The sequence below is a fragment of the Lissotriton helveticus genome, chromosome 7, assembly GCF_964261635.1.
Source record: "Lissotriton helveticus chromosome 7, aLisHel1.1, whole genome shotgun sequence".
NCBI classification, from domain to species: Eukaryota; Metazoa; Chordata; class Amphibia; order Caudata; family Salamandridae; genus Lissotriton; species Lissotriton helveticus.
The window spans coordinates 856,235,601-856,260,861 of record NC_136068.1 but is presented as its reverse complement, the minus strand read 5'-3'; the positions used below and the strand labels follow the sequence as shown (position 1 = coordinate 856,260,861).

At 43.8% G+C, this 25,261-nt stretch overlaps 1 protein-coding gene across 1 annotated transcript in view; it reads right to left on the bottom strand.

The window, feature by feature from the left end:
* Positions 1–25,261, bottom strand: part of LOC144769303 (uncharacterized) — a 147,188-nt gene that overhangs the window by 96,146 nt on the left and 25,781 nt on the right. Inside the window, exon 2 of the mRNA XM_078653371.1 lies at positions 23,881–24,216. Within this exon, the coding sequence (XP_078509497.1) occupies positions 23,881–24,216 (336 nt within the window). The remainder of the gene's footprint in view (positions 1–23,880; positions 24,217–25,261) is intronic.

Sequence of the window (25,261 nt, the reverse complement as noted above, 5' to 3'; positions counted from 1 at the left end):
ATCTGAAAGCCAAACTCACAATGTAGTTGTATTCTCAAAGACTGAACAGAAGAACAGAGATAAGGGGCAAGAATGTGCTGTTTATTTTATTTGTGGAGGACCCATTTGATTTGTCCTTATGGCAGATTATATGTAAGTAATGCTATAAGTTAGAGGATAACAAAATACCACATAGAGCAGTACATAACAAGTTAGAAGTATTATCTTAGGTCAGTTCAATATTATTTATTTCTGAATTTTGCCATAAAAGAGACAGTGATACAACATAGTAATGTATAATCCAAAATCATTACAATCAAGGTAACATTCCTTACAGATATAAAAAGTTTAAAGCACCTAATAAAAAAAATGTGCAAGGAGAAAGACATTAATCTTTGCTATATGTATACATATTAAGATGGACACAGTAACAATTTTACAATAAATACGGATACAATACTTGTTAAAATATCAACTGAATGCCAAACATTCAAGGGCTAGTTAATATATGAAATGCTCAGCTCCATTACCGCAAGGAGCGGAAAGACATTTCCGCCTAGTAAACTACATTGCTAGTAAGTACCTTGAGACTGCAAAAGCAATGGGTTGACTAAAGTCCAATTGCAAAACTCTACATGCTGTGGCATGCTGGGTAAAACCTAGGTTCTTGCAGATAGGTATCAGCCATTTAGCCCTATCCCTACTATACACTGTGCAGAAAAAAAACATATGGGCCACAGCTTCCTTGGTGTAACCACAAGAGGGGCAGGCCAACTCTTCAAAACCAGCAAAATCCACCCATTTTGACATAAAAGTATGAAAGTGGTTAAGTTCCATGCCTGAACTATACATATAGTTTATTAGCCAGGCTTGGAACTATCTTGTCTAAAAACGATTCTGCAAAGTAGGAGTTGTTACCCAACATGAATGAGCCAGTTATTGTACCCAGGGCCTGTGAGGTTGATAACAGATCTAATTTAAGACTCTTAATCCGCCTTTTAAGTGCCTGTTTGCTGGTCAACAGACATGCGTCCCCCTAGAGCACCCGACATTTTTAACAAGACCCATATTCAAGAGTGTCTCTCTTACATATTTGATCCAAGGGAGATTTCCTGCCCTAAGGTGACTTGGGTATTTCCTCCAGCCCATGAAAATAGTTTAACTATACTGGTATAGCCCAGAGTTTCCTCCAACATGTTAAAGTACTGACTGCAATTTTTTCAGAAATCGGCCTACGTCCTACATCAAACCTTAAAGGGATCAAAGGGGGTACTAACCGGGAGGCACAGCTCTTGCCTCAAAAAACAATTTTACACTATTTCTAATGTTTTTGTGGACTCATGCCACCAAAGCTCTGCACCATATAGGGCCATACCCAGTGCTTGGTAGGAATACAATTGAACAGCTTTGGGGCATCACTGTCAGAGATAATAAGGCTGGCAACCAAATCATTAATATATCAAATAAAAAGGGGTGGGACATCCCTGTAGTATCCCCCTGCTCATGGGGAAGGGGTCTGTAACTTCTCCTAACTGCCCACAATGGACCTGGGCAAAATTATTTTCATGCAGTCTCTCAATGATTAGACATGCCCAGATCAGCAAGCACATTCCACAGTCTGTTTCTAGGAACCAGGTCAGAAGCAGGTCTTAGATCTTCAAAGACCACATATAACCTGCCCTGCTCCAAAATAATGGATTTCTAATAGATCAACTGAAGCCTAAACACTTGATAAATCGTGGATGTACAGGCACGGAACCCTGCTTACAAGGGACAGAGTATCTTATTGTCATTTAGCCAATTTTGGAGCCTCGCGAGAATAACTCTATGAAAGAGTTTCTGCATGATATCGATAAGGCTAATAGGCCTATAGTTAGCTAGGCCCATTGGGCAGCCCTTCTTGTAAATGGGAAGGATTTCTGCCCCTGCGGAAGGAGTGCGTAGCCCATTCACGAAAGCATTAACTGTGACAATAAGATATGGTGCCCTGACATCAATCTCAGACAAAAACAAATCCTCAGGGATTTTACCAATGCCCAAAGCTTTGAGAGGAACAATCTTCCTAATCGCCTGCTCTACCTCCCTGCAGGTAATAACAGGAAGCCCACAGTTGTCAAAAGACCTGTCTATTACTGGCAGGGGGATGCTCCTAGGCAAAGCAGCGTCTGGGCTGCCGCCCCCAGAAGGTGCATACATGTAGGAGAAATGTGCTTTCCAGGCTTCTGCTGCAATGCTGCTTTCAATAATAACTCTCCCCAATTTGTTCCTAGTAGCTACTATATTCCAGAATGTAGTCTGGTCTTCTTCCTGGTAGCCACAAGAAGTGAATTCTATCTCTCTTGATCCCATTCCACTCTGGCTTTATTCACAGTGCTTTTATAAGCGACTCTCGATGCTTGTATCTCAAATCTGTCCTGAGCCCTAATTGCATTGATCAAAGTAAGTTTAGCAATTCTACATTGTTTATTAAACCACAAGGGCAGGCTCCTTTTCGATCCTAGGTGCCTGGATTCTTTCCAGATGTGTTATTTAAGTTTCTCAAATAGATTGCTATGCACTTCCCCCACCTTCACCAGGTAAGTGTCATGCCCATATTAAGATGTAAGTTACCAAGAAACCCAAGACTTATTTCCAATAGGAAGTAAATGGGCTTCACTGATTCTTGGGAGGGAGCTACTTCATGCCAGTGTATCGTGTGCCTATTGGGGGCTAGTTGGTTTGTACCATCCAGGGGTGACAAACGAGCCAAAGATGGCCTAATACAGGGAAGGGCCAAGACAAGCTCTAATGCATTGAGATCCCTCTCATGCCTGGTTATGACTAAGAAATCATACAGACTAAGATGTAATCTTTTAACCAGAACAACTGGACAATCTATTAGAAGTGTGTTTTCTCTCTCTATCAGAACAAGTTCTCCCATTATGTGCATGCATACTTAGGATCAATATCAGGGTATTAAGTTGGAGTGCCAAAGCAGGCCACTTCCTAATAGGACAACTAGTTAAAGTTGGATTACACCACACTCCAGGGGCTCAAACTAGCTGTTGAAATCGCCACCCACAATCTTCTAAGTGCCCATTGATAGTCCAGCCATATGTGTAGCAAGCAAAGTCATTGTCGGGGACTTGTGTGTATTGGCCATAGGTATAGAGTATACATCATATATACATACTTGTTGACCTGCAGAAAATAAAATGATAATACACTGAAGATCTTCAGATAAAACCTCTGACCCCTCTACCGTACAACCCAAATGACTGTCCACCCATGTCATCAGCCCACCAGATGGTCTGCCCCTACCACTGGAAACTGCTTCAGTGCTAAAGGAAGTAAACTCTGCCCCTCTGAACTTTAGATGTTAACCAGGCTTCCTAGATAAGACACATATTGTATTGGTCAATAAACATTCTCCAATCAGTGTTATCTACCTCAGAAGGTATACCTGCAATGTTCAATGATGGAATCTTCAAAGAAAGGTTTGGCCCTCTCAAATCTGCCACCTGATTGCACCCTCTATTGAATTGAATTGAATTGAAGGGGGTCTTATCATGCGCAAACTTAGCCCAATGGGCGTCTATAGTCTGGGAAGGCCTAGAATTGCCACTAGGTGGAATAGGACTAATAAAAGCACCATGCAAATCCCTGCTTCTACATAAATAACTGGCAGTAGGGGTACTTCTAATAGGATGTAGAGAAGAAAATACCTCCACAGTGGTCAATATGATATCCACAATAGTTGGGTCTTGAAGGTTAAGTGCACCTGAAAGTCTGGTGGACAGTCAAATGGGGCCAATACCAGAGAGCCAACCAGGGGATTGTCATGGGAGTCATTACATTCTAAACCAAAAGACTGACAGGGAATGGAAATATAGGTATCATCATCCCCCTATTTGGATCCATCCTTACAACAACTGTAAGTAGTCCAGTTTGAATGACACAAAACAAAGGGCCATTCTCATAGGATAGTCAGTCTACGTAGTCCAAGATCTTAAACCTGTAAGATGCTGACACATTGTCAAAAACATCCAGACCAGACAACCCATTTTGTGGAGTACAGAGTCAGGTACTTTGAAGTGGCGAGAAGGGAACGGGAACCTGGCCCACACCTGGTGGGGCTTTATAAAAGTAGCCTAGTGGCAATAAAACAATACATGATACCCCACTCTAGGCTGAACAGCATAAAAAAGCAAATTATACACCACTGCAGGACTTTTTAAATTAATAACAACACAGTCTCCGGGTCGGTATTTTCGCCCTATCTCAATCCACCTCAATCTGTAAGTGAATAGAATATTGTCTGCCATTGATGTCAGGAAGTTCTTGTTTTTCCCCAGCCAGTTGAGACACATGTTGCCTAGTTCAAAATGGGTTTCATTCTGCCCTTCGTGCAGCCCCGGTACTCCAGTTTTAAAAAGAGGCAAACTGCAGGCGGCAGGATAATGACGGGTATGTCCTTCATACCTTGAATAAGGACTCAAGATCCAGCCCTATGGCACCCAGGGCCCACCTGGGAGTGAGAACAACTATGTTTAGGAACTGTTGTGTGTGTGGCCACTTGTGGCCTTGCACAGTCACCATTACTGTTTTTTTTAGTACTGACGGAAACCAGGTTATACCCACTACCACCCCCTGCCGCATCAGGCCTTACAGATGAACTGGACATGGAAGTCCCAGGATCTCTTCTTTCTGTGGACAGTCGAGGAGGTACCACCGATTTAGTGGCATCACTCAGAGACAGCTCAATCACTTCCAGTCTAGACAAAACAGGGGAAAGTCCTGCCTTTATAATTCCTTCCACCCTATCTTCATTGATCTACCATTAGATCATCCACGCAGCTCGGTTTGGCAATACAAGTAGCTCCAAGATTATAGGTGACAGCACTGGTACACACAAGCAGGGGTGAGCAATGGGCTGAAGGATGGCCACGTCTGGGTTGATTGCCTCTTCCTGGCCTCTTAACTCTTTTGGCAACTTTTTTTTTTTCTCTTTTTTTGTAGAGTTTTATATAGCGCGAACTAGACCCGAACCGAATCAGGTATCAGAGCGCTTTACATAGCACAAGTTACGTTTTTACATGAGGACACACACTTTCATTTTTAGGCATGGGGAGATTAAGTGATTTGCCCAGAATCACAGGAGGTTTTGGCGTCGTTACCGAGACTCGAACCCAGATCCCCAGGTCCGAGGTCGAGCGCCTTAGCCGTTAGGCCAGTTGCAATTCATCAGGGATATTCTCACCAGGTGCCACATTTAGTACATTGCTGGGCTTGTGAGCTGGGACCATGTTCTGCAAAATTGGATCTGCTATTGGGAAAGCCTGGGGTAAGGGTGTTGTAATTGTCACAGCTGGCCCAGGAAGAAAATGGGCACACTCCCATTGAGAACCTTCTCTTAGTTAGCTCAATCTCTGTAGCAACAACCCCAATTCCTCTTTGGAGCATCAGGTGAATTGAGGTGTGTTGGACTTGGCCCTTTGTGGCAAGTTCACCCCTAAACTTTTTGCCTTGTCTGTAACCTGGTGTTGGTGGTCTTAGGCCACTGGGCACTTTAGCACTGTGGTGCAGTGTAAAGAGTGTGTGCTCTCTGTGTACGTGTGGTGAGACTGGCCTGCCCTTCCATAGGAATGCATTGGGATTTCCCTGATCAGTGTGTGTCAGTGGTAATTCATGATATGGGTTGAGCAGAGTGGTCGAGTTTAGTATGAATGAAATTGTGGGAATAAATGCTGCATAATGGTGTGCGCAGATTCATTATGACTATGGGAGAAATGCCACTTTTAGAAGTTGGCATTTCTGTGTGCTATGTGTCTGCCTGCCTGATGTGAATTGCATGTGTGGCTTGTCACAGGGGCTGGAAGGTGTGTGACTCCAGGAGGGGCAGGGTGAGTCAGCGCTAGGCTGACTGGGATATCTACTGGGACATCTACATTTTGAGTAGTGGAAGGAGAAGTCCCTGGGGCCCCCTGAATAAGATGGTGCCTGCCCTAGTGAATGCTAGCTCCGCCCCCTGTGGTCTGCCTGATGACGAGCCCCCACCTGACAAAGGGGAAGAGAAGCTTACAACACAAAGTGCTCCAATTCCCCCTGAACCACTTGCATCTGGTTTTCCCATGCCCTGTACTTCAGACAAAATATGTATAAATGTAGAGGCTGTGACCTCATGAGGTGGTTCTGTACTTTGGTGCTGTTCCTGAAGGTGCGTGCTGCTGCTGGGTCCCAAGGGGGGCCGCCTTGAGGGTTTGCCTCCCTGGGCACTGCATTGCCCCTTTATCTCTAGGACCTTAATAAGGCTTTTGCTGCATTGTTGCACCCTGGGAGTGCTGTTCTTTATTTCTTTTATTTTCCCCAAAGGAGGAGAGCGTGGGGGCAGTGTAGCGCTGAGCTGCAGCCCTTGGCGAGGGAATCCCCACCGTATGGATTCCCCAGTGATGCCAATGTAATTGTGGGTGCCCACCCCGCTTATGCTTTTTACGTACTGCGGGTGCTCACCACGCGTTTTTGATTATTTACCCTGGGCAGGAGCCCACCCCCTCTCAGGCACCTTTGATGGTGGATGCCCACCCCGCATGTGCATTATTTTAAATGACGGGAGCCTACTCCGTATTGTGCCAAAGAAGTCTGCTCCCGGCCACAGCAGCGTGATCAGGAAATCAGGCACCTCTGCCTGGCCTGGGGCGGAGCCGGAGGCCAGAAGCCGGAAGAGGTACCCAGGTTGTGGGTCTGAGCGGGACTCCCATGAGCAGTAGGAAGCCCCAGCAACGGAGGGAGAAGTGGTAGGCAGACGGGAGCCTACCCCACCTGCATGGATGCTGCTGGTCCGGGCGAGGCTCCGGTGTTGATGGGAGGAGCCCTGCGTGCCGCCTCAGATGTTGGGAGCCTCGCAAGCTCCATGCGGAAGTCCCGCTGTGTCAGCCCATAAGAGAGGAGAGCAGAGTTTTCCCCCTCCCCATGTAGGGATTTGTGGGGTCCCGGGTGAAGTGCAGAAATGGTGGCCGAGGCCGCCGATGGCAGTGCGTGGATCCCGCGATTGAGGAGAGAGCCCCGCGTCTTGCTAGCCGAGCCAACGAGAAGCCCATAAGCGGGAAGCCGGTGCCGGAATCCATCGGAGATCCAGTGCATCCCGGTGAGTGGGGCTTGAATCCTGATCTTTAGAGCGGTTCCGCAGGAGAGCAGGCCGCTCCAACCTTGGGGGGCATTTTTTTTCTTTGTGTGTTGAAACGCCCGGAGCAGGGCTTTACGGGTACCGCGGTATCCCAGACTCATTTTCCACAAGTGCCCCGCCAGACAGCAGGCCGCTGCATCGATGGGGCATTCAGTCTAGGAGGTACAGTAGTGCCAGTGGCCAGTTACGCAACACCTGTCCCACTGGACAGTGGGCAGCTGCAACGGTGGGCATGTTTTGTTTAGGAGAGAGTCCCAGTGGAGGACTCAGGGCACAGGAGTGCCCATGCCTACAGTTTTCAACAGCTGCCCAGCAATTAGTGGGTAGCTGCAATGTTTAAGCCAGTGCCTGTGCGCACTTTCTTCTGCTGCATTGGCAGCCGGCGTTGAAATTGGGACATAGGGTATTCAAGCATTTGAGAAGGCCAATTGGCCTGGGGGCAGTTTGGTGACATTGGTAGAGCGCCAGGCTCTACCAAATTGCGTAATGTGTCTATTACTAGGAGTGTTGCCAAAATAATGATTTAGGCCCATTGTATCTATGTTAATGTGTTCATGCTGGTGAGACCTAATACATGGATCACTGACATAACATTGAATACAAAAATATAGAATTACCAAAATATCGATGACAAAATATAGAATGCAAAAATATCGAAGTCCTATCTACAAGCAGGTATGTACAAAAATATTGTTAAAAAATATATAGTTAGTCAAAATATCGATTTCTTTTAAATGTCTTAAAAATAATTTAAAATTAATGGAATAATAAATATAATTAACTTAATCATACTTAAAAATACTTAAATAACCTTAAAATTAGTAAATAATTAATTTAAGTTAAAAAAAATAAACATACAATTTTTTTATTACATATATATATATAAACATAATATTAATAAAAATGATATTATATATTTACTCTAGGATAGCGGGAGGGTAAAATTTACTATTCCCACTTCAGTGAGTGCAACAGTAGGGAAAGCGTTGGATAGCGGGAGGGTAAAAATTAATATTCCCACTCCAGAGAGTGCAACAGTAGGGAAAGCGTTGGATAGTGTAGGGGTAAAAACTACTATTCCCACTCCAGAGAGTGCAACAGTAGGGAAAGTATTGGATAGCGTAAGGTTAAAAATTACTATTCCCACTCCAGAAAGTGCAACAGTAGGGAAAGCGTTGGATAGCGTAGGGGTACAAATTACTATTCCCACTCCTGTGAGTGCAACAGTAGGGAAAGCGTTGGATAGCGGGAGGGTAAAAATTACTATTCCCACTCCAGAGAGTGCAAAAGTAGGGAAAGCGTTGGATAGCGTAGGGGTAAAAATTACTATTCCCACTCCAAAGAGTGCAACAATAGGGAAAGCGTTAGATAGCGTAGGGGTAAAAATTACTATTCCCACTCCAGTGAGTGCAACAGTAGGGAAAGCGTTGTATAGCGGGAGGGTAAAAATTACTATTCCCACTCCAGAGAGTGCAAAAGTAGGGAAAGCGTTGAATAGCGTAGGGGTAAAAATTACTATTTCCACTCCAGAGAGTCCAACAGTAGGGAAAGTGTTGGATAGCGTATGGGTAAACATTACTATTCCCAATCCAGTGAGTTTAACAGTAGGGAAAGTAATGATTTAATATATTAATAAAAATAAATTAAATATCAATACCAATAAAACATTGATTAAAATTAATTACCAATTTAATATTATCTAATAATTAATTAATTAGAAATACAAAGAAATATTAGTTACTAAAAAGTAATTACCTATTAATAATTAATTAACAAATCATTAATTTTCAATAACAAAAACTAATTAATAATAAAAATTAATACCAATTAATAATTGATTAACAGTAAATTAATTATCAATACACAAAACGTATTTTTATTTTTGTAATTAATTACAATCAAAATACTTCCCACCCTATTCCCCTATAAACCCACAAGGCACCACAGAATATAAATTAATACAAATATTGTAATTATCAATTAATCAATTTATACAAATTAAATACCAATTAATAAAAAGTTATTACCAATTCAATAATAATAAACAATACATTAAAAATCAAGACCAATAAATAAATACAAATTATTTACTTAATTACAGTTACATTACTTCCCACCCTATAAACCCACAACCCGCTACAAAAAATACATTAATAAAATTAATATCATTCTCAATTAATCAATTAATAAAAATTAATTACCAATTAAAAATTAATTAACAATAAATTCAAAATGAATACCAATAAATAAATAAAAATATTTAATAAATTACAATGAAATTACTTTCCACTCTAATCCCCTATAAACCCACAACCTGCTACTGAACTAAAACACAAAATTAAATTAAAAATAGTTAGTAATTTCAAAAAATTAATATTTCATTTGATATAATTAAATTACTTCCCACCCTATTCCCCCATAAACCCACAACCCGCTAAGGAATTAAATTACGCAAAAACTAAATAACTTAAAATTCATTACTTAAAATAAATTACAAAAATAATATGCACTTTTCACACATATACTAATTATTAAAAATTCGATATATTTTAATACCTATATTATATACTTCGATATTTTGGCTTTCTATTTTTTGAAAATCGATATTATATTACTTACCTTCAATTCGATATTTTTCACCACTATATTGTGTCCATTCTATATTTTGTCCATTCTATATTTTAACTTCGATATTATGGCTATTCTGGATTTTGAATTCGATTTGTCTAGTTACCCTAATGCATACTGTGTTTATGCTAATGAGGTTTGGGCCTAATGTCAGGTTATGACGTTTTGGTGTAGTACCAATTTGGTGTTTATGCCTATGAGGGTTAGGATAATGTGTTTTATGCCTGACGTAATAATGCTGAGGTCATTATTGTACCTTAAGTTACTGGTTGTGGTTTATATTTACTTACCTGTTCTGATGGTTCTGACTGTGGCCCGATTGGCCTGGTCCTGTATATAATCCCCTGTGAATATTGCTGAGTGCCAGTTGGCACAGTGTAAATGTGTGATTATGTTTCTAATGTGTTTATCACCATACAAAGGATATTTTCTTATATAACCTTGCGCGGAGTTCCATTTGTGGTGTGCTTAGTTTGTTTCTTCTGTGTGTATGTGTGTGTTGCGCAAACGCTTTACACATTGCCTCTGAGATAAGCCTGACTGCTCAGTCCAAGCTACCAAGGTGGTGAGCAGGGGTTATCTTCAGCGTGTAACTCTCTTGCCCTGTCTAGAGTGGTGGTTTCTGCAAGGCTTTGGCGCAAGCCTTATCCAACCAGAAATCCCATTTCTAACAAGGTAGCTTTGGGTGGGGTAAAGTGGCCACGGCTCCCCCTGCACACTTACACTTCCTCATATGAATAGTACTACATGTTATTAAAAGGCAAACCAACTTAGATGGTGAAGATCCACCCCATTGATGTGTTGTTGGATGTGTTCACATGAAAGTTTATGGCAATGAGGCACAGGGCTATGAGTTCATTTACCCAGGCTGATCAAAGCAAATCAACACAAACGTTAAAGATATAGCCCAGCCCAGCCTCATCCAGCTGTGGATGAACGCAGATGGGCCGACTATTGCACAGTCTTTGACCGAATCCCAGCAGGTTTTGCAAAGTGCCTCTGGCACAGACTGGTGTCATTGGCAGCTTCCCTGCTGCTATGTCACTTGGGGCTTGTGCTCTGCCCCCTGTTAGCACATGCGGACTCTTTTCCCTCTGCTGTGGGAAACCTAGCTGGTTTTGAAGAGCACCTTCGGGCACAAACTGGTATTGTCATCAGCTTCCCTAACACAATGTTACCTGGGGCTTGTGGTCTACCCCCTGTTGGCTCATGTGAACTCTTTCCTAGTTTGTAACTATTGTACAAGAAGTATGAGACTTAAATGTTTAATAAATCAATTCTAATATTATGTGTGCACCCAATTCAGGTTATTGTCTGTATGGCTCCAAAGACAGGGAATCTGCCACCAACTGAGATTCAGAAAGGCTTTAAAGGAACAGTTGTCTACTTGCACTAGAATTTAAACTAAATATTGAAACAGTCAGGATAGAGAGAGATGTTCAAGAACCACTCATCATTCTAGTAAATGGTGTGCATACCAAGGATAAAATAATCTTGGAAGAGTTAATGGATGTTAGTAAGCATGAGCGCAAAATCCGCTCCGATCGCGGATTTTGCGGATTTTCGGCAAATCCGCGATCCGCGAACTCTCGCGAATTTGCCGAAAATCCGCAATCCGCGATCGGAGCGGATTTTGCGGTCAAAAGTTCAAGCGAGCCTAATTAACGATGGCGCCGGCAAGCTGCCAGCGCCATCCTGCAATAGTTACTTAATTAGCTTCAACAGGAAGCTCTAATAGATAAGATACAGCAGGGGCTCGAGCGCCTGCTTTATTTTAACAGTTGGAGCTTCCTGTTGAAGCTAATTAAGTAACTATTGCAGGATGGCGCTGGCAGCTTGCCGGCGCCATCGTAAATTATTTCAACGGTGGTGTCTTCTTGAATAAATATGAAGGGCAGGGTTCATTCTGGCACGACGGTCCTGGCACAAAAAAATAAACCTCAACAGGAAACACTTGCAGATATCAATAAAGCATGTGCCCTAGTTGAAGCTTAAATTCAGTGACTCATTCATCAGCCCAAAAATTAATCTGCTGCTCTGATCGGTCTCTGCCCTTTTATACACACAAGAGGCATGCTCGCATGGACGCCCCGTCCGTTTGGCCCCGCCCACACACTCGAGGTGTGCACCGTCTTCCCGCCATTTACCCACTATGATGGACATTTCACTCAAGGGACCCCTGCGCACTTCGGCGCGATTGCATAGTAACACACACTTGGCCGCTGGAACTAGTTGAAGCGCAAATGCAGTGACTCATTCATCAGCCCAAAAAAAATCGTGAGCGTTGGGAGGCTGGGCAGATGTGCCTTCTTCCCAAATATACCATCGAAAATCCGCTGTGATGCTGCTCTGATCGGTCTCTGACCTTTTAGACACACAAGAGGCATGTGCGCTCGCGTGGAAGCCCCGTCCGTTTGGCCCCGCCCACACACTCGATGAAGCCCCGCCCCCCAATCCGCAAATCCGCTAAATCCGCGGATTTTGCGGATCCACGATCCGTGGATCCGCTAAATCCGCGAATCGTGGATCCGCAAAATCCGCCCATGCTTAGATGTTAGTAAAGTGGATAAAAGCCACATTATATCTGGTACAAAATAATCCATACTAATATTATAAAGAGAGAGGCCAAACTTTTGAGGCGGGTAATCTCAGTAACCACAGCACCAATCACAACACCCAATACAGCGTTGGAAAGGGCAGTTGCAGCAGAAGGACATAGGCTATGCAGACGGATAAAAAAATGTATAAATAAAATAGCAAAAAATCCATACTATACTATCCATACTAATTTTATAAAGAGAGAGCCCTAACCTTTGAGGCGGGTAATCTCAGTAACCACAGCACCAATCACAACACCCAATACAGAGTTGGAAAGGGCAGTTGCAGCAAAAGGACATAGGCTAATCAGACGGATAAAAAAATGTATAAAAAACATGGCAAAAAATCCATACTATCCATACTAATATTATAAAGAGAGAGCCCAAACATTTGAGGCGGGTAATCTCAGTAACCACAGCACCAGTCACAACACCCAATACAGTGTTGGAAAGGGCAGTTACAGCAGAAGGACATAGGCTATGCTGACGGATAAAAAAAGTATAAAAAAATTGCAAAAGATCCATACTATACTATACTATCCATACTAATATTATAAAGAGAGAGCCCAAACTTTTGAGGCGGGTAATCTCAGTAACCACAGCACCAATCACAACACCCAATACAGCGATGGAAAGGGCAGGTGCAGCAGAAGGACACAGGCTATGCAGACGGATAAAAAAGTGTATAAAAAAATTGCAAAAAATCCATACTATACTATGTACTATCAATACTAATATTATAAAGAGAGAGCCCAAACCTTTGAGGCGGGTAATATCAGTAACCACAGCACCAATCACAACACCCAATACAGCATTGGAAAGGGCAGTTGCAGCAGAAGGACATAGGCTATGCAGACGGATAAAAAAATGTATTAAAAAATTGCAAAAAATCCATACTATGCTATCCATACTAATATTATAAAGAGAGAGCCCAAACCTTTGAGGCGGGTAATCTCAGTAACCACAGCACCAATCACAACACCCAATACAGCGTTGGAAGGGGCAGTTGCAGCAGAAGGACCTAGGCTATGCAGACAGATAAAAAAATTATTAAAAAATTGCAAAAAACCCATACTATCCATCCATACTAATATTATAAAGAGAGAGCCCAAACCTTTGAGGCGGATAATCTCAGTAACCACAGCACCAATCACAACACCCAATACAGCGTTGGAAAGGGCAGTTGCAGCAGAAGGACATAGGCTATGCAGATGGCCACCATATATATATTTTTTTGCAGAGTTTTATATAGCGCGAACTTGACCCGAACTGAATCAGGTATCAGAGTGCTTTACATAGCACCAGTTATGTTACATGAGGACACACATTCATTTTTGTTAGGCACAGGGAGATTAAGTGATTTGCCCAGAATCACAGGATGTTTGGCGTCGTTACCAAAACTCGAGCCCAAATCCCCAGGTCCGAGGTCGAGCGCCTTAGCCGTTAGGCCAACTCCTCTATACATTTAAAAGGCAAAAAAACTGTGCCAGCAAAGTAGTCCCTTGTGGGCGTGTCTGCGTTGTGCTGTGGGCGTGGGCTGGGGCGTGTGGTACGGCCATCACACCGTAGGCTGTGGGCGTGTGCTGGGGGTGTGACAAACGCTGGGGCATGTGTCCGCCCTTCATGCCTTGTGAGTCGTACATACAAGCGCCAATTACGTTGCTGCGCAGCATCAAGGGACGCTGGGGGTGTGACACGCTGGGGGCGTGAGAAACGCTGGGGGCGTGTGTCCGGCCTTCATGCCATGTGAACGCAATTGCGCCGCATCCAGGGGCACGCTGGGGGCGTGAGAAACGATGGGGGCATGTGCTACGTTCCGCCCTTCATGCCATGTGGGTCGTACATTAATCAGAAGATCGTCTGCTGTGGCCGTGTGCTGGGGTTGTGACAAATGCGTTCACCTGGAGGCCTGGTAAGTAACGATACTGCAGCCTCTCCTGCGCGCTGTTACTGAACTCTCTCATTCAACGAAATTACACGCGCCTACTACCATCAACCAGGGCTCTAGCGGGGCTCAGGTGGCGGATCTGTACACTAATTACATGCGCCTGATAACATTAACCAGGGCTGCGCCTGGGCCTCAAGCGGGGAAACACGTGCCTGCTAACATCAAACAGGCCTGCATCTGGGCCTCCAGCGGGGGAACACGCAAATGAGCATGTATGCGGGGACAATTACTGCAGCCTCTCCTACTCGCTGTCACTCAACTCTCTCATTAAACGGATTTACCCGCGGCTGATAACTCTCAGGCGGCGGATCACTACACCAATTACACTCACCTGCTAACATCAACCAGGGCTGCAGCTGGGCCTTCTCCGTCCCTATTCTAATGAAACAAAAAATGCTGTCTACCGCGAGATTTTAAAATAAATTGCCCTTGCCAAATACACACATTACACACATTCTATTTCATACCCGGACAACGTCGGGACGGGCTGCTAGTATCTATTATAAAAATGCTGATGTTGTTCGAGATGTAACATGTATGGCAGATTAAACTTTACCATCAAGTGAACAGATCAATAAGCTGAATCAATCCAGAGCAGAAGAGATTTATGAAAACTACGGCATCCATCCCCTACTTTCTATAGAAGTCATTGGTGTGCTATTGATCTCTTTCAAATCAAATAAGCAAAAGGAGTTCTGCTATGAGTGTTTGGGAGAAAGGTTTAGAAGCTCAATGTTTTTCACAACTGCTTCCCACTGGAGCAAGTGGCCGCTATGATGACCACCTGTACAGATACCAGCAGCAGAATACTTGTCAACCAGATTTAGGGGCCGATTATGATGGCGGACGGACCTGAATCCGTCCGCCACCATAGAGTAGGAGGGAAACTCCCCATGGCCTGCAGAGTTCCCTCCTGTGCAATTAGGATGTGACCGCCACCCAGGCGGTCACATCCTCTATTTTTACCATTGCGGCGGGTGCGGCTTCAAGCTGCATTCGCCGCAATGGTAAAAATGCATACATTGCATTTGTATGCAGAAAGCGGCAGGCACCGTGCGGTGCCTGCCGATTTCTGCATACAAATGCAGGGGGGTACCATAGGTACCCCCCATGTGCACCCCCCACCCCCCTTCACCCAGGGGGCCCGCAACGGGCCCCCGCAGTGAAGTTACACATGCTTTTCCACGGCGGAAAACCCGCCGTGGAAAAGCATTTTTCACAGGCCATCCTAATATGGCTGACGGTGTCTGAGAGACACCGTCACCATGATCGCATGGGGTGTACGCACCGTACCCCGCAATCGCAGAGTGTACGCACCGTACGTCCAGCGAACATGGAGTACGGTGCGTACACCCCATGATCGCGGGGTACAGTGGGTACACCCCATGATCGCAGGGGTACGGTGCATACCCCTGCGATCATGGGGTGTACGTACCGTACCTGGGGGGGGGGCGTTCCATACCTGTTTCGAGGCGAACTCTGCTTCTCCGGACGTTTTCGGCTCCAGTAGAAAAAGCGTCGTACTGTGCGTACCCCACACGAATCGTGCTTGCCGGGTCGGAAAAACCAGCCGCGTACCGTACGGATGTCGCGTACGGTGGGTTTCGCAGGGAGATTCGTACGGGGATTTGATTCGTACGGTCTCTGTACGATTCGTAAAGAGTCCATCTCCTGGTACGAATCGCACTTAGTCGTAGATACAGGGTGCATTGCAGTGTACGATTAGTGTGGGAAAAACGCTCCGTACGGCTATTCGGAGCGGTTTTTCCCGAATCGGAATCGACCCCTAGGTGTTAAATAGAATAACCTGGAAAATGAGGGAGATATTATTGGTTACTAGTTGTCAAATGCTTCAGGGGTGAACTGATATGCAAATGTTGTTCTCAATGTACTTTTTAATTTACCACATCTTATAAATGCAATTGAACAAAATTCACAGAAGAGATTATGTTCTGAAGTGCGTGGTTTGCTGCAACATTTACATAGTGATCAGACTATAATATATTGTGATTCAGGCAGTCGAGATGTAGTAGATATATGTAATGGATCAATACTATTTACACAGAACATTCAACAAGATGCACAGGAGTTTATAATGATTATCCTTGGAGTTTCAGAAGAAGAAGAAATATGAATTGATGACTTATTTGGATTCAGTTACACATGAAACCATTACTGTGGAGGTTGCTTTTTAATGTCTGCCAATGAAATAAATTCTGAGATATTTCTATACTTATCACCACAGTATTTTAAAACTGTATTTCAATAGATTGGTCAAAAAGGCTAGCTAAAATATGACCTGTCCATATTGTAGATCAGATGTAATGTCTACATTGCATATGGCAAAAAGGGGAAATATATTAATGCTTCAATGATGCAGAGCAGATGGATCTAAATTAGAAATTGAAATTACAAACTTCAAAGCTGGACAAATTTCAGTTTCTGAAAGAACATCCACTACAGTGGTTATCATCTTTCATGAAGGATTTAGTATAAAGTCAGGACAATATACTGTTTACTTAAGAAGTGTAACTGGATGGACGGAATGCAATGACAGCAAGTTTACATTGAAACAAAAACTACCTTTCAAACTTCCTGATTCATAGCTTTTGCTTCTACAATCAAAGTTCTATTGAGGATTAGTGTTCAAAAAATGGTAAACGCTGTTCGTTCTACACAGATCATTAGTGTCTAAGACATCATCCTGTCTGCCAGGGTTGATGTCTTCAAAAGGGACTCAAAAATTAAAGTGTGCTCTACATCTATTACTAGTAATGGACAACTTTAAACATGATAGCAATCTTCTTTTTAAGATATGTTTCTTTAAATTAGTTCAGTGCCAATAGGTAAAATATTTAATAAAGTACTTGTAATGAGAGCAATGCTTAGTATCACTTAGATATAGTGACATACTGTTCAGTTCTGTTTTTTCCCTACAATCTATATGATTTGTTTCCCCACTGTTCAAGGATGAGTCTTTATATACTATATTGTTTATGATGTACAAGTATGAAAGTTTAGAAGAGTAAACAAGAGAAAATTAAATGTTAAAATTAAATGTAAATTTTCTTTACATTGTTACAGCTCTGTAATGTTTTATTAGTAACATGAACTTTTATTTTGCGGAAACATAAACCTTAATGTGCAAGTTTATAACATGCAAAAATAGATTATATTTTTGTTTTATCTCTTTTTACACAGATCAATGGAACACCTTATTGCATTAATGTAGCTGACTAATTACATCTTTAACCTTTATAATACATCCAATAAGACACATAGACATACGTTGCTCAGAAATCCAACCACACACTGATACGGAAGATGACACACCTAGGCACTCTCTCATGCATACACTGATACACTGAGGCACACACTGATGCATGTTCTGACACACCAAGTCACACACTAACACATACACTGACACACCCAAGCACACACTCATTCATATATTAACACACCCGGACAGACACTGATACACACTCTGACACACCCAGGAATACATTATTCATACACTGACATACCCAGGCACACATACAATGAAACACCCAGGCACACAGTCCTTTATATATTAACACACACAGGCATACATTGATCCACACAAACTCACACTCATTCATTCACTGAGACACACACTCATTAATAAACTAATACACAAAGGGACACACTGATGCATACACTAACACACCATGCACACATTCATTCATACACTAACACACCAAAGCACTCACTCATTCATTCACTGAGACACCCACGCACACACTGATGCATACAATGACACACCCAGGCGCACACTTATTTACACATTGACATGCCCAGGCACACATTGATACAAACACTGGCACACCCAGGGACATATTTATTTATATATTAACACACCAGGCATACACAGATACATACACTGACACACCCAGGCACCCACTCATTTATAAACGAATACACCCTGGAGCACACTGACACACACACTAACACATCCAGGCACACATTCATGCTTACATTAACACACCCAAGCACACACTCATTCAGTCAATGAGACTCCCAGGCACATAATGATACATACTCTGACACACCTAGGCACACATGTATTCATAAACTAAAACACCTAGGGACACACTGATGCATGCACACACACACCCAGGCACACACTAACACATGCACTATAACACCCAGGCACACACAGATACATATACTGTCATACTGAGGCACACACTGACACATACACTGACAGACCCAGATATACACTCATTCCCACACAAACAGACTCAGGCACACACTGACGCATACACTGACACATCCGGACACACACTGATTCATTAACTGACAGAAACAGGCACATACTGTTGCGTACACTGAAAAACCCCGGGCACACGCTCATTTATATTTTGACACACCCAGGCATACACTGGTGCATACAGTAATCCACACAGGCACACATTCATTAATTCACTGAGACACCCAGGCAGATACTGACACATATACTGAAAAAGCTAGGCACATACTGACACATACCCTGACACACCCAGGCGCACACTGACACATGCACAGACATACTCAGTCACACACTAACACATACACTGACACACACAGGCACACACACATGTATATGTAAGCACAACCTGGCATACATACAGTGATAGACCCAGGCACACACTCATTCATAACATAATACACCAAAGGACCCACTGACACACAAACTAACACACCCAGGTACACATCCATTCAAACACTAACACACCCAAGCACACAACCATTAATTTAATGAGACACACAGGCCCACACTGATGCATACACAGGCCCACACGTAGTTACACATTTACATGCCCAGACCCACACTGATACATACACTGACACACCCAGGGACATACGTATTTATACATTAACATGACCAGGCACAGACTAATACATACAGTAACACACCCAGTTACCCACTCATTCATAAACTAATACACCCAGGGACACACTGACGCATACACTATCACAAAGCAAACACAAAGAGATGATGGACTGAGTGCTGAAACTTTTCAGATACTCACCCCCGTCACAGATCTGGGTTAAATCCGTCATTGTTCTTTAGCTCACTGCGCCACCCCAGTTCGGACCCAGCCATATGCAAATCAGTCTTGACCCTGTTCCTCATGGAAGCAGTTCAGCCCAAACTGCCAAGCCAGGTCTTCCCTGGAATGGAAAAAAGCATCCTGGGACCGGTTTTGGGGTAACACCCCTCATCAGCCAGGCTAGCTTGAATTCAATGGCAAAGTGAGCAAGGGACCCACGTCTGGGCATACCCAGCCAACTTAGGGCAAACAAAGCAAACACAAGGTTATGATGGACGGAGCGCCAAAACTTTTCAGACACACACCCCAGTCACAGATCTGGGTTGAATCCATCATCGTTCTTTAGCTCACTTTGTCACCCCAGTTCAGATCTAGCCATATGCAAATCAGGCTAGCATGGCTGATGAGGGCTGTTACCCTGAAACCGGTTCCAGAATCTGCAGCATACACTGATACACCTAGGCACACACTCATTTATACACTAACACACCCAGGCTTCTGAAGAGCAACAAACAAATCAAAAGCCTTCTGTATTTTAACTGCCACAAGCTTGTGACAAGTGGCATAGACAGTGACCCTGCCGCCTAATTCTCTGCAGGCAGCTGGCACAGTAATTTTAACAGGAGTGGTAACTGCTCAAGAAGTTGAAGCACCTGTGGCATCTCGAGATCATATCTCCTACTCCCTCACCATTCACAGATAAGCCTGTTCATGAATTGTTTTGATGTGTTTCCACATGCTGGAAGTCCAGTGCCATGTGATAAATCCTTGCCATGCAGTTTGCATTTTACAAATCGGGCACAACCCTTCTCCACTGATGGTATGCTAAAAAACTGCCACACCTCGCTTTGTTTCCTGGTCCTGGATGGTAGTTGTTCTTGTTCATCATCTTTAATGACTTCAGGATCTCCAGACACCGGTGGAGCACTGCCTTCTGCTATTGGAATTTTATTTGCCGACAACAGGTGATGAAAACGAATGCTTCTCCTAGAACAAATAGAGTAGGAATAATTATTTTGGGGTGTGGTTGTAGCCAATAAGACGTGTGATTTTACAATACCTAAGAAATGTGAGCCAAGAAATGCTTTTCCTATGGAAACTAGGTCCTAACTATAACTACCTACTGGTGACCGGCGGTAGGTAATACATATACTTATATAAATATATATTTATATGTACATATATAAATTATATATGCCTGTTTCTCAAATTGCACTTTGCATCACTTCAAGGAACACAGCCATATTGCACCCGCTTTAAAGCAGGGGTAGAGAAGTTTATGTAGCCTTGAATACGGACAGGTTCAGCCAAGTTTTAAAGGTCCAGAGCGGTCAACTTTGTGGTGAAACCGTTTATATTCCAGGAGTACATACGAAGTAGCCTGGTGTTAGCTTCATCTTGTGGCTCCTGGACTGAGCGCAGTCACATTACCGGGGGGATCAGTTTATTGTTCTAATGATGCCCATTGTATTGTCATTTGATTGCTTGTTTTTGATGTCCTGTTCTCCAGTAATTTCTGGTTGCTGATGCTGCTCTAGGCGAAGAGCCCCTTGCGCCCTTTAGCACAGATGTGGTTTCATTCTGTGCCTGGGGTGGCCCTCTTCCAAGGTCAGGAGGGAGGAGGGGTAGGGAATATCCTGACTCAAAACATGGGTCAATCTTTATTCCGCATCTTTCAATGGTAAGCCCTTCTGTGTAGATTATTTTTGCAATGTTGGCTGTGGGCCATGTCCTCTTGTCTTGCTTTCCTGCCTGGGGCTTCTTCTGAGCACTCAAACTGAATTGCTAACAGATTCTTTGAGCTCAGGTCACATAAAGCTGGGATTTCTGATAGCAGCTTGAGAATGTTACCCCTGTTTAGGGCATCATGGTTCCTTCTAGAGTGTATTCTGGGAGGAAGTCTAACAATTATGGTACTGTCTTGGTGGTCCCTGGCAGGTCTCAGGTGATGTTCATTTTCCTGAAGTGCTTGGTTTAGAGTCAGTATGGTCTCTTGTGGATTTACACTGGGTGCTGTGATTTTAGAGACACTCCTTAGTAAATTGCTTTGGTTAATACATGTGTTGGGTGGGGTTTTGTGACCCGTGCTTGTCGCTGGGTTCAGCTCAGCACCCATGTGCTGTTGCCGATCTGATTGTGGGGACCTTCTCGGTTGTGAAACTCCTTATGCTTGTTTGACTGTTTGATTGAGAGCCTGTAGGATGTCCGGTTGCAGGTGAGGCGGGGAGATCAACCGCAATCAACGGTTGTCCTTTTGCACTTGAGTTACTGATTGTTACAAAACGTTGACCGTGCAGTGAGCCCAGCATGTTTTCAGCTGGAGGCCTGGTACTCTTGGCCGCTGATGTTTTGCTCCCCACTTGTGGGTTTGTTGGAATGGGAGTCTGCTCTTCCGCCAGCGATTCCTTTTGCTCTTTCTCCTGGAAGGCTTGGTGGTCTGTTCTGTCTGGGCTCACTGTTAAGTTGAAGATGGGGTACACCCTATTGGTCAGCCATTTTTTAGTTCTATCTCTTTCTTCTTTGTGTCTGTTAGTGTTTGGCATTGTTTCTTGTGCTTACGGCCTTGTATGAGCAAGTCTGAGTTGCTTCTGTTCCTACCTTTGGTCTGATGTTGTATCATCCGGAGTTGAGCTAGAGCCAACTCTCCCTATGTTTGATGGCTTGCTATTTGAGGTCCATGCATTCTCTGAGAACACTGCTGACAATTGGATTGGATTTATGCTCCTTTGGGGGCCTATAGCCGTTGGCTGAAGGCTTATGTGGTTCCTGTGGGTGGTTAAGTTATAGTATGAGGGTTTCACCCCAGTTTGTTGGATCCCCTGTGATGCAAAATTTTGTTTAAAACCAGTTATAAATTGATTCAGCATTGTAGGAAGTATTGACAGCTTGTCGACAATGTTCATGCAGGGACAGTTTGTTTAGATGTATATGGTGTCAGTCTGGACCCATTTGATCAGGGAGTTTAGCTCCCTCACTTTATTATCATTCCCAGTCACAAAACGGCCAAGGTGTTGCCAAGCGATAGTTGAATGCCCATCTTATTCGATTGGTACTGTAGTGTCTCCACATATAGCTTTTCGGTGTTCAGAAGGGATACCCATACTTTGTTCGGGCTTGGTTGTTGTGCCCCGCCTACCTCTGATTTGCTGTCTTGCCGGCAGTGCTGAGCGATGGGTTGCCGGGGAGTCTGAGTACATTGCAAGTATTTCCTCCCATTCTGGTGTTTTTAAATATGAGAGTGCTTTGCAGTCCTTTTCTTCTGAATCATCTTTGGCTCTAATGAGTCCTGTGGGTGACACCGCTGGGCCGTCAGGTAAGGTATGTGGGTTTGGAATACCTGTTAGTGTTGCCTCTGCTAGTGGAATCAGCTTGGCCTTTTTTGGGTGTCCATATTTGGACAGAGCAGACATTGTGTTCCACTGCTTGCTTGCGTTCTGGGGATTATCAGTTGTCTTCTCTGTTGGAGTAGTCTGGGCTGCAGAGTTTTAGCATTTCCATCCATTGGGGGGCTGGGAGCTCTGTTAATCGCCAGCGTTCCTCATTGCTGTTTTGTGAGGGCCTTGTGGGGGCACTAAACTGTTGGTCAGGAGTTTCAGGCAAGGGGATTTGACCCAGTGCTTCTTCAGCATTATTGGTGGTGTCCATAAGTGGTAGAGGTAGTAGGGGTGTTGCAACCCCATGAGCCTCTCATTACTCAAGAAGAGCACTAATCTGGTGTCCGTTACGAAATTATATTTTGTTTACATTTTCAGCTGTTTCAAGTAGTCAGCACGCTTGTTCGTGGATGGTGAGACATTCTCTTGAGCCCCTGGGTTCCCCTTTTTATTGTCCTCCTGGCTTAGAAGGTTTATTAGAGTCCCTTCTTCTGTTTGTGGTATGGGCTTTTCTTTACATCTTACTTGCTTTGTGGCCCCGGTGTGTGATTAGTTGTCTTTACTGCATTTCCTCTTTGAGGCAGTTATGAGGGCCTCCCCCCTAGCCTTCCCAGACTTTATGAGTAGCTGATGCCTGGTACCTGAATTGCTGGCTGATCTGGTCACTGACACTTCTTCACCTCTGTCTGCCACACAACACATTGTCTTGGCAATTCAGGCTGAACTGTTCCCATAAGGAACAGGGTCAAGACTGATTTGCATATGGCTAGGGCCTAACTGGGGTGGCATGGTGAGCAAAATAACAATGGATTTAACCCAGATCTCTTGACTGGAGACAATGCTTGATTTGCTCTGCATTTCATCCATCATCTGTGTGTCTTAGTAAAAACATGCAGGCTCGTGCAGTGGGATTTCACTGGTGGAGACAGGTGGTGGTGGTGGCTGGGGGGTATTTTTCAGCCGTAGCCAATGGTGGGCACAAAGATACAGGTGACAGCCCAATTGCCTCAGGACAGGAGTTAGAAAGGAGATGAGAAGAAATGGATTTGGCATGAAGTTTAGCTCAGTGGTCAAACTGACAGCGTTAGGATTTTGAGAGATGAGAAAACTTGCATAGCCATGGATTACCGACACTCACCTCTGTGCCTTCTTTTGGCCTTTCAGTGCCACGGCTGATGGCTCCTACAGAACCTGCAGTGCAATGATCTCCATGGGCACTTTGGAATTCCCCGTGGCTCTTTATCTGCCATCCCAAGGTTGCAGAACACAATGAGAGTGTTGATGGGCTCATGTGTGGACAGGTGTGGTGCGAGACTGATGCTGAAGAAGGGCATGGAGGAAGCAGAAGAAAAGGGCAGCAGGTTGAGCTCCATATGCTGCAGAAGGAGGAAGAGCACGCCTGCCTTACAACTGGCCTTCCAGTGCTTCCCACCAACCAGCGACTGAAGCCGGCTGCTGCAATTCTCGTGAGAGCCTGGGGAGCACAAAAAAACAAAGGGACTTATTCGAGGGTAATCTCGTTACTAGGGCTGTTACAATAGGAGCAGTGAGCAAAACAGATAGACAATACAAGTAAGTAATTACAACCAGTACTTTCCTTTAAGAATATAGATGCATGGCAGTAAATCTTCCGTGTTGATTTTTTATTCTGATGGCAAAGCGGAGTGGCAGAATTTATTAGTCATTCTGCATTACATGTGCAATGCAGAATGACTAAGGGCCAGATGTATGAAGCCGTTTGAGATTCGTAAACGCCGGGATTCGCAGAATTCCGGCGTTTGAGAATCGCAAACTGTGTTTTGGTATGTTTGTGCAAAATCGCAAAATAAGGAATCGCAAAAATTGCGATTCCTTATTTTGCTCAAGCATTTAAGGAATCGCAATTTTGCGATTCCTTAAATGCTATGCATCAAGCATTTTTTTTGCGAATCCACATTAAGAAATCGCAAATTACCACCAACTTGTAGTTGGTGGTAATTTGCGATTTCTTTTACAAATGCACTTTTTGGCATTTGTTAAGGTGCCATGTGGCGCTCAACAATGCCCTTAGGGCATGTATGTGCGCCATATGCGCACACATGTAAGTTTCAGGAGTGCAGCAGGGTGTCCTTTGGACACCCCTGCACCCTTGAAATTATTCTCAATTTGCGATTAGCAAATTGCGAATCGCAAATTGAGAATAACTTCACATTCATTCCTATGGGCCTCCTGGCCCATAGAAATGAATGGGAAATTATTTCTTAATTGCGATTAGCAATTTGCTAATCACAATTAAGGAATTTTAAGACATCTCTAAAAAAATAGTGAGTTTCTAAATACATCCCAATTTGCAATTCCCAAATAGCGATTTCTTAAAAATCGCTATTTGGGAATCGCAAATGATGGGGATGATACATCTGCCCCTAAATTCCTCTAATCCCCGAGGTGTAATTACGAATTCTAGCCACCCCATTATAAGATATGAAAATGATGTTGGTTCAGAAAGTCAGCTGCGGCTCATTGTTAGAGGACAGGAGTGC